Source organism: Dermacentor albipictus, chromosome 4, assembly GCF_038994185.2.
Source record: "Dermacentor albipictus isolate Rhodes 1998 colony chromosome 4, USDA_Dalb.pri_finalv2, whole genome shotgun sequence".
NCBI classification, from domain to species: Eukaryota; Metazoa; Arthropoda; class Arachnida; order Ixodida; family Ixodidae; genus Dermacentor; species Dermacentor albipictus.
This window is the reverse complement of record NC_091824.1, coordinates 138890460-138901586: the sequence shown is the minus strand read 5'-3', so window position 1 is coordinate 138901586 and position 11127 is coordinate 138890460. Positions and strand designations below refer to the sequence as shown.

Genomic DNA, 11127 nt, shown 5'->3' with positions numbered 1-11127 from the left:
TATAGTAAGATGCACTTTAATTTACAATGAGTGAATTTATATACAAGGGATGAATAGCAAATGATCCGTCGCTAGGCAACAAGTCTCCACTGGCCTCCACAGGGACAAAACCGCACCCACCGCTGTTCCCAGGCTCGAATCGTGCCTGCCTTCACTCCAGGTCGCACCATTGACATGGAGAAGCACCTGCAAATTGAAGTGACAACAGTTCAATCTGTTAACTCAGTTGATTTGATATGAGCTCTGCTGCATCAACTGATCTCAACTGATTTGTATGAATACAGTAGACTCAAAGGTACCATGACAATTTGTTCATCTTATCAGAAGTTTGTCTTATCAGAAGAATAATTGGCGACACGACTACGCATATCCAGATATCTTACTTAAAACTGTAAATGAAGTATGCTTAAAACGGGGAACAAATTACATAAAAAGTGCATATTTAGCTGAACTAAGAATCTTTCTGTGCCTTTGTGCTGCTGGAAAAAGTTAATTGGGAGTTAAAGCAGGCATCTGCTGCATCACAGGTCATTCATGCAGGCTCTGAGCAAGCCAAAATATGAAGGAATGCACCGAGTGTACGGCAAAACACCGCAACCTAGAAGAAAGTCTAGGTGACGTTGAGCAAAGTGGGGAAGGAGAAACGAGGCAAAGCGTTGCAAAAAAGGAAGGTAGGCATAGGCGCACTGGGTTGACCTCCTCTGGCAGCTGCTACAGGCTTCGCTTGCAATACGGACGTACCGGGTTCGTCTCATGATAACATCGCCCTCGTGCGCCATACACCGTGTGTGCGAGTGAAAGCGTGCGACAACGAGCCAACGATGGCGGCTCAATCTCGCGTGCACAAAGGAGGAAGGGGGGGGTGGGGAGCGCGCCATCTTCCGTCGCGTGCATGGCACCAAGGAGGGGAGGCCGCGCGCGGTCACGTGGGCTTTATCTTGAACACTATTCACTTTGTTAATTTTTTATACTCATGTTCATTACATAGGGGTTCTACGGTATGACAGTACAAGATTTCAATTAAATTCTGTGGTTTTACAAGCGATATCCACAACACGATTAAGGCCGGGCTACATGGAGCAAAATTTCACTACAAACTTCACATGGCGGAAGTAGTCGCCGCGGCATGCCGCCGATTGTTCACTGGCTTTGGCTACATGGAGCAAAAAAACAGGCAGACATCACTGTACATTTACCGCACAGCTGTGTTAGGAATGGCCGTACAGAGTGGCAACGTGCCAGCTTTCAGCCCGCTGCACGTGTTCCAAGCCCCCCAGACGAGGCGCCTTCCGAGAACTGCGGATGACCGACAGCCACGTGGCGCGCGGTCAGCTCTGGAATGTGGTATTCTGCTGCGCCACCTGAGACAGAGCCAGTTCTACGAAGCCCTCGGTCGTCAACTCCAGAGCCTTTGTGTGTATGGGCTCGAACTTGTGTGCATCAGTGTGTGTGGGCCAAACGGCGGGGCGCTGGCAAGTTTACAAGGATTGGATGAACATTCCCGACCACTCGTGCTCGTGTCGTGCTCGTGTCGTGCTCGTCGTTGGGAGCTGAGTGCTCGTTGTTATGCTGAAAATGTAGTAGTGAGCTGTGTGCTCGAATGCTGTTTGCTGAAGGTTAACCTTGCGGGCTCCATATGGGAGTCGCGCTAGACTGCCGATGTATGTCTTGTCTTAAAATATGTTAATATGTAAATAAATCCTGTTCATCGAATTCATCTCTACGACCTTCGACTCCTTCAAATGGTGGCAGCGGCGAGGTAGTCCGACGAGTTCTACATCTGCTTGACAGCCGTAGGAACGTCCGCCAAACCTAATAGCTGTCAGCATTGCCAGATTCTATGAAAGTACTTTGTAAAACAAAGAAAGAGCTTTCATTTTACTATTTGTTGTCAACTGCAAAGCAATTAGAAAAAATGTTTCAAACATGCGTTTACAAATTATTTACTCTTTTTGTGTGCTCTACCGAAACATGGCTGGGAGTATTTTTTTTTTCGACCAAGCCAGGTCGGCAGCAACTGTCACAAATTTTTTTTACACCGGCCATCGGACTTTTGCTGCTGGGTGAAGTTTGTTGCTTTCACACCAGTTTTTCATCCCATGCAACCCAGCCTTTATAAGGCACGCCATAGGGGGGACTCCAATTTAATTTTGACCTCCTGGGGTTCTTTAACATGCACTTCAGTGCAAAATACACAGGGTGTTTCTGCATTTCGTCCCGACAGAAATGCGGCACTGCGGCCGAGATTTGATCGCACGCCCTCAGGCTTAGCATCGTAACGCCAAAGCCACTACACCACCACAGCGGGTGTGTAACAGTACAGCTCCAAGACTAACAGCACCAGAGTAAGGGGTTCCTGGGAATGCTATTCAGTGCTCCTCATTATGAAATTCATGTGAGAAAAAAAAAATCAAGGTGGCGTTGCACTTAAGCTTACTTAACCTTTTCAGCGTATAGGGGTATTACTCAGGCTCGCGCGTGCGCACCTGACCCTTCTCTGGATCGCACAGCGCCGACGGAGCGGCAGTCGCTCCCTAGCACTTTCGCAGCAGCCCTAGCAGTCAGAGCTGTGACCCCTAACCCGCGGTTCGCAGTGAGTTGCGACCACGGCGGGTTCAGGCCAGTGGGGACAGGGTGAGTCTCGACCTAAGGTGTTTATTCACCTTAGAGTACAAATGTTCCAACAGACAACAACAGCAACAACACACACAAATACAGCACAAAACACAACCGCAGCGGCGGAGAATTCCGCACGTCTGGGGTGAAACAAACCGCACAATGTGGGAACCACAAAAGAGGCTGATAAGAGTTCAGCTCACCCAAAAGTGGATCCGCGCTCGGGCCCTGGGGCGGTGAGTCGCACACCAAGGTCCGGGCGCCACAGGGGGACGGCGTGCGGCGGTCTCAGCGGCTGATTTGAGATGCGGCCGTTCGCTAGCTCTTCCGCCGTGAGACAAAGATGCGTCGGGGGAATAGCGCTTCTCCCGAGCGGCGGAGAGGGGGTCTCCCCGGTTCCAAGAAAGGGAAAGGAGGGAACGGGGTGCCTTGGCTGCAGCGTTGCGGCCAGGCGCGAAGAGCAGCGGGAGTGGCGAAGGTGCCCTCTCCACGCTACCCTCCGCGAGCGAGCACGTGATTATCGCGTGATAACCGCGTGGCCGCTCCGGAGATATCGGGATGCGCGTGCGATCCCCACATCCCCAATATAGGGGTATTACTCAGGCTCGCGCGTGCGCACCTGACCCTTCTCTGGATCGCACAGCGCCGACGGAGCGGCAGTCGCTCCCTAGCACTTTCGCAGCAGCCCTAGCAGTCAGAGCTGTGACCCCTAACCCGCGGTTCGCAGTGAGTTGCGACCACGGCGGGTTCAGGCCAGTGGGGACAGGGTGAGTCTCGACCTAAGGTGTTTATTCACCTTAGAGTACAAATGTTCCAACAGACAACAACAGCAACAACACACACAAATACAGCACAAAACACAACCGCAGCGGCGGAGAATTCCGCACGTCTGGGGTGAAACAAACCGCACAATGTGGGAACCACAAAAGAGGCTGATAAGAGTTCAGCTCACCCAAAAGTGGATCCGCGCTCGGGCCCTGGGGCGGTGAGTCGCACACCAAGGTCCGGGCGCCACAGGGGGACGGCGTGCGGCGGTCTCAGCGGCTGATTTGAGATGCGGCCGTTCGCTAGCTCTTCCGCCGTGAGACAAAGATGCGTCGGGGGAATAGCGCTTCTCCCGAGCGGCGGAGAGGGGGTCTCCCCGGTTCCAAGAAAGGGAAAGGAGGGAACGGGGTGCCTTGGCTGCAGCGTTGCGGCCAGGCGCGAAGAGCAGCGGGAGTGGCGAAGGTGCCCTCTCCACGCTACCCTCCGCGAGCGAGCACGTGATTATCGCGTGATAACCGCGTGGCCGCTCCGGAGATATCGGGATGCGCGTGCGATCCCCACAAGCGTCACCGACATAGCGGTACAGTTCCAAGTTTCTGCACCGCAGTGTTCTTTCTGACATTCCTTTTGTCAGGTAGGAATGCGAGGACCCCATCAAGAGTGCATTTGCCATTACCTGCATCATTTTTTTCATTTCTCCACAACCCAAAACAAACCTTTGTGTTTGTTTTATAATATCCTAGCAAAAAAACTATGTTGGGGGTGCGTGACCTCCAAAAAATCCAGACTCTGAAAAGGTTAAAGAACTGCCTACAACTGCTATCTTGCTTTCCACAGCTGTCCTTTGATAAGGCTTTGTTATAGCAGCAGCAGTTATATTACGGAATATAGACCACTAATTTCTACAAGACTTAACTAATGTAAACTGCCTGTGAACGACACTAATGAATAGCTATCAGAATATGGTACAGTTAAAGTTAAGTTTTCAGGAATACTACAAAAGAACTACTATAAAGTCTAGGCATACTGTATTAGTATAGCTGTACTACTTCAAGTCAAGCTTATTCATCTATACCAACCGACAATGGCCAGGAAAACACGATCTGTGGGTGTTAAACTTACAAATGCACAGTTAATTAGTAAAAATGTGGTTTATTTGTTATCATACACTTTACTGATTATAGTGGCACTGTTGAAGGTGATTGATACAAGAAACAAACCCATATTGTACAATACTGTCACGTAGTAGCCAATGTAATCACGATAGTACCTCAGCAAGTGAAGGCTCGGAATGAACCATAAATAATATAGGGTCAGCCTGCTGCACATTAGGAGAAATTGACAAGCATGACACAGACAGGTAGACACTGCACCATGACATGGTATTGCAGCAGGGCCAGGGCTCATCCGTACACTGAGCAAAATGAGCCAGCAGACTTTGCTGCAATTCTCAGCCCTCCTGCATAACGAAGCAAACTTAGTCACATTTGACCATGATATCTCAAAGCATGCGTTCACTAAAAAACTTCCACAATATGGGCTTGCTTCAAATAGCAACTACTTTCTAATTTATGACTTCAAGGTCTTTAAAGACCCTGGTGAAGTTGACACATGGACATTGAATCTGCCTGACCACTTCGTATAGCTTCACTAATGCAATTGTGAACACCTGCCAGTAGATTATGCAAAAGAGTAAAAATGTTGCGGAAAATCTCCAATTTCAATCTGACTTTACGTTTCATGTACAATATCGGGCGTTGGGGCCACCACTGGAAGCACCATCGCTGCAATCATTCTTGCATCAAAAGTGGGATTATGTGACATCACTTCGCCGCGGTGAGAGCGTGCGATATTATCCCACAATTTAGTAGGCTTATTTTATTTTCATTGTTCAAAAACGTTGTCCACTGTCATTGTGTAGTACTGACTGCTGTATTAGAACAGAGAAATGTTGCTTGGGGCCATGTAAATGCTTTCCGTAATATGCTCATCAAGGAATATATCCAGCCAAGGCAGGGATTTGTTCTTGTTTTGGTCAGATTATTCCTTCAGAATGCAGTGACAAGACATAACTTGTGCAAAAGTAAGCTGGTCAGAGATTTTTTTTTAGAATCTGAATATGTTAGAGATCACTCCTCTAAACTTCATTAACTTGTCAAAGGCTGATGATGCAGCCAGGTTACAGATGGTGATAGCGTCTGCCGTAGTGAAAGAAACAAAAAGTGCAGTAGTCTTCCGTTAATAAGACTCCGGCTAAATCGAATTTTCAGTTAATTCGATCCCAACCGGAGGTCCCGCCTGGTGCTTATGCATTTCTATAGGTCCAAACTTTCGTTATTTATATCCTAAATTTGGCCTTTGCCAGATAATTCAAACTTGAACAGTAAGCATGCATGTGCCTGACCCCTATAGTGACTCCAATATAGACCCCTTTACTAGTAGCATCCGTATCGTCTGAGCTTTGGGGACAGTAAATGCACTGAACACGCATCATCTCCTGACAAAAATTCCATTTCAGCCTACCCAAAGAAAATTTTCAAGCAATAGTGGTAGCTCACAATGTCTGATTACAGTATTTACCCAATTATAACGCGGCTTATATTTTTTTCTGCAAGATAATTGGACCAAAAACCACGTTCGTGTAATTTGCATGCTTCACCACATAAGACGGCTGTATTGCGACGAAACTGACTTAAGAGGACGCTTTAGCTCGGGTGCTGCTATCTAAATACACGTAGAAGGAGAATTCGTTTTTCTCAGCAACCATGCACCAAGCTTGACGAGGTTTGTTGCACTTAAAAGAAAAACTTAAAATTTAGTGACTGTTGGTTTCGGAATTTTTTATTTACGTCGTCAACATTTATTGAAAATCGAAAATTTTCAGAATACAAGACTATCAAGTTTACAACTCTAACTCGGCAAGGAAAAATCATATGGATAGTACATCTAAAGCGGGGAAAATTCATATGTTCTCCATGAATAAAAAAAAAATCCAGTAATATGATCTAATGAATGCCGTTTACAAAACCGCCATATCTGTTCTTGATGCAGAGCTATTAATTTATAAACTTCGTGTGTACATCTTTTTTGAACTTGAGAATTCTTTAAAATTCTTTTAACAAAATTCAGGCCATAAATCAAAATTCTGCTTCCAACAGCCACTACAATTTAACTTTCACTCTCAAATGCAACAAATTTCATTAAAATCAGTCCACGGGTTACCTAAGAAAAGCGTTTTTCCGTTTTACATGTATTTGAATAGGCTGCAATGGAGTTGGTCCTGAGCTAAAGCTTCCTCTTACGGAAACCGGCCACTATTGTGCAACACATATTAGACCCTTGCCCATTTCTCTAGCTAAAAAATCGGATGTGCATGAGATTTCTACATCATTTAGGGCATTTAATGTTATCTCCAAGTTGGTTTTCTTTAGTTTGCCTGCCAGATAATTCGATCAATTTGGTTGGTCCCGTCAGCTTCAAATTAATGATGACGATGATGATGATCCTCTGTACAAATGGCACATACCCACTGTGGGAGAGTAGCCAAGAATTTGGCAGTTTGAAGAAAAATGAATAAGAATAAGTAGTTTACGACAAAAAAAAAATATAGGGCAAGATGTATTTTTCATTCATTCTGCTCAGTGTTCTAATTAATTATTATAATTGACTGTTTTAGGAGAGCAGTCAATTGAAATCAAGTACTATAAAGTTTTTCACTGCCATGCAAACATTCTAGTGGCTGTACTCGAGTGTGGAAGCTCCATACAAAAGCAAAACGAGGACGTTCAGGCTGAGGCCACGCTTGTTTAAGGGTCTTCAAGCACCCTTTTTTTTACTGAGGAGAATCGTCGACATTCAAGGAGGAAGTGATTGATTGTTTCTGGTTCCTCGCACTGTATACACAAAGGAGATGCCGCCAAACCAGCCTTGTGTGCATAGAAATTTAGTGTCGGGATGGCAGCAGCATAGCTTTGTTAATGTAATCTCTAATTTGCATGTTGGGCAGCATTTACGGTTCGAAGACAAAGGAAGTCGACTGTATTTTATTAATTTTTTCATCTTTCTTTTTAGCAGCACAAATAAATATGGCCTTGCCTGCTACATAATACAAACAAAATAAAATACATAAATTTTGCATGACAAAGGAAAAATATGAACATTCCTCTCTGAAGTTTCGAAGTCATCTGCTATGCTAAGAACAGAAAACTACAGCAAGCTATTGCCTGCGTTATCGTGCACTGGAGCTCACACGAACATGGCACAATACGCTTTTTATGCAGGCTAATGAAGGCACTGAAGGCAATGAAGGCTGATTCCGAAGGCTCTGCATTGTACTAACGATAAAAAATTAGAAAGCCACAACAGAGGTTTATTTACCAACGATATTGCTGGTAAGTTAAGTGAGAAGAACACCTGTAGCATCAAGTTACGCAAATAATGAAGCCACATTTCTTGGACGTAGGTGGCCAAAGATAACAATCGGACTGGTCGAAACGATGCAACACAGGTGTATGCTCACGTTTTCCATGTTAAAGAGAAAAACATGAAATAAAATTAACCGTGCCGGTAAATTCCGAACATCTACAACACGGTCCCTTCACATGTTCAGACCAACTAAAGGCTGTCAATTTACAAGATTTGTTGCTGTGCCACATACATGACTGGCTGCATTAGTCACACATACCTCATTTCATGTAGTCAAATGCGTCACTCTTGCAAATTGAACTTGTTTCGTGGAAGTATATGCATGCTTTAAAATTTCTCATAGGGATCAAATGACCATTGAGCTTCTGTAGAAGCTACCGTCCTTTCTATTTTTGCAATAGTACGTAGAGCAAAATCTGGCCCAAATCGGCACGGCGGAAAAGAAAGCACGCGAAGCAGACGTTTCGGCACTTGATGCAACTTAACACACCATTCAGGCACTGACGGCAGGTAGCGCCACAGTATGTCCTCACACCCAATAGCAAACAAAACATTGCAAGAGCATTCTAGTTCAGTTCTTGTCAGCACTTTTAGGATCACGTGACAGCCAACATGCCTGGTGCAGTGTCTTGCTGAAGAAGGGTTCGTTCCCAGGCTAATGTGCCGCACAATGTCCATCTTGCTTGGCATAGACACAGACCCTTCCACAGGGTGCAGTTTAGAAGGCACATGCAGAAAGTCAGCAGTTGTGCCAAACTCAAACTGCATAGGCAGTGAATTGAGGAAGAATGCAGGGCTGGCCACACCTGCATGTTACAAAAACATATATACATACATATATACATATATATATATATATATATATATATATATATATATATTAGTAGTAAGGCAGGTGTATATTTTGTGCTTAAAAGGGCATAGTAATGATCATCATCCAGCAATCTCAAGATAACCCAGTCCTGCATCACCCCACTCTATTCTATGTCTTTGAAGGGACACTAAAGGCAAATGTTAAGTCAAGCTAAAGTGACAGATTAGTGCTCGAGAATCTCTTAAGGCATCAATATTATCACTAACAGAGCCTTAGTAATTGAGAAATGAGGTAAATGAAAAACACAATTAGGGACTCCCCCGGGACATTTAAGTACTTGCCCAAAGGCATTCCTCATTTAAATTCTGTCACTAGTACTCAATCACTTGTTATAAAAACATTATTGTATTGCATTATAAGACGAAAGAAAATGCTTCTTGTCCAGTTCTATTTCATTTTAGAAAAAAGGACTCAATGACATTACCCATTGACGACGATGTGGGCAGACGAAAAGGTTTCGTTTTCGCTCGACTCTGCGCCGCTTGCGCTTTTGTGTTTCAGTAGTTTCGTTATCTTGTAATGCTACACTGATTTTGCTGGCTTGCAAAACTCACACAAACTGCAAGTAGCAGAGAATTTCACTTCCACGTGATGTCGTGGGATGCCCGAACGATCCACGCCACTTGACCAAAAGCAGCTGCAGCGGCCAATCCGACACTTAGTCTTGGCTCAGTTTCTCCATGGCCACGCATTTGCATTTTGTGCAAAAACCGTACCGTCGTCTGTCGTGCGCCGTTTTACTCGCCAATGGCAGCAAAGGGTATGATGGCATATTCAACGTCGCCTCTCCTCAGTTGGGTCATGGGAGATTTGAATTGCAACAAAGGTATTCAGACCCTTCAGATGCAATTTTCTCGTAATCTAAGTTTTTTCTTGGCATGAAACAAGCATTGCAAGCTTTCTGGAATGGTATTCCAGAAGAAACAGTCTAATTTGACTTAGTATTTGCCTTTAGTGTCTCTTTAATGCTATGGACTAAGGGCATCAATTTTATGTTATCAATCCTACAATGTTATAAATCCTATAATGCTATCAATCCTCTGGCACCATCAATAGCATCTCCTAACAATCCTATGAATTGATGAGTCATGGCATCACTCCATCAATAGCTTGCAGTCCTCTACTGCATCTTTCATACCTTGGCACCCATCCTGTTACTCTAATGACAGCTATTCTGTAATTACTGCAAGTCAAAGCCAAGACAAGTCAAAGATGAAGGATTCAGTTACAGTCGCCAAACAATTTTTTCAGACCTGTTCAATTATTTGAACATCCCCGAGGCACCGTCATCTTCTCTAATGAAGTAATGCATAACGGCGACTGAAGATACGGACACAGTACTGTGTTTTGCTCAATTTTTGGGACATGATCCACAAGCATAACAGAAAAATGGTGAATGTGACGGAAGGTAATGCTATTCAGACTCAGATGGCGATGTGCTTTCTTGGCCTTATGAGAACCGTATGGCCACAGTAAAGATATGTACGTGCCTCTGCAACACCTGACAAAGAAGCGCTGGTGAGGCCTAATAGCCAAGTGACCGTGGTAAAAATTCGCTGTTGGCCAGCATGGTGGTGGGTGGCAAACTATCAGAATACGTTTGCTGCTATAATCGAATGTTAGTACGATTGGCTTACCAGTGTTCGGGCTTGAGAACATGCACACAGGTTACACTGAGGGCTGTAGAAGTAACAGCCAAGTGTGCACACAACCAGCTCACAAACATTGAGCATGCCTACGAAAATCGTCAATGTTGTTTACTGGATGAAATGTTACTTATGATTATTATTTGGTTTGAAAACATATATACACTTAAAAGGAAGAAAAAGAAAACAAAGCTGATGCTAGCAACTGCCACCGGAAAGCTCGTGTGTAGGTAGAAAGCAGCAAGCTGAATTTGCACAACACAGCCTACCGTAATATCCCGAGATTCCCCACCCCGGAAAGGTAACCCACCCCTGTTCTTGACACGATTTTCTAGTTTTTCAAAAACACCAATAGATGACTCACCCCTAACAATACCAAAGAGCCGACCGGCCGGATCCCTTCGAAGGTGTTGTTCGCCCTCAGCATTCCAGGTGTAATTTTTTAAATTGCAATACTATTCATAAAAACACTTTTTTTTATTTTTGTAATATACAAACTCAGAAAATATTTAGCTCACTCACTATTACGATTCTTGTTTGTTGCTGTATTCTCACTCTTTCTTTTTCTTGTTTCCGTTCCGTGTTTTGCTGGTCCTGTGCTTGCGGTGTACAAGTTACGCCTAGCAGCATAGTTGGCCTGATACCATCACTTCTGTGCTCGAGCACTCGCATTTGTATCTTATCAGCTCTAAGATTTCCTATATTATGGATCAGAGGACGGAGAGCTTGACGAGCGGCTTACTTCGGTGGTCCCCCCTTCCGCTGCCCTGCCAACCACGTCGAACACCGTGCGTGACGAGG

General features: G+C 44.8%; 1 protein-coding gene across 2 annotated transcripts in view; it reads right to left on the bottom strand.

The window, feature by feature from the left end:
* MED16 (mediator complex subunit 16) overlaps positions 1–11127 on the bottom strand; it is a 53488-nt gene continuing 42361 nt past the window's right edge. For both annotated transcript variants that reach the window (XM_065423983.1, XM_065423984.1), the window contains 2 exons: positions 8423–8612; positions 1–186 (listed from right to left, as the gene is read on the bottom strand). In XM_065423983.1, the coding sequence (XP_065280055.1) occupies positions 72–186; positions 8423–8612 (305 nt within the window). In that variant the 3' untranslated portion in view covers positions 1–71. The remainder of the gene's footprint in view (positions 187–8422; positions 8613–11127) is intronic.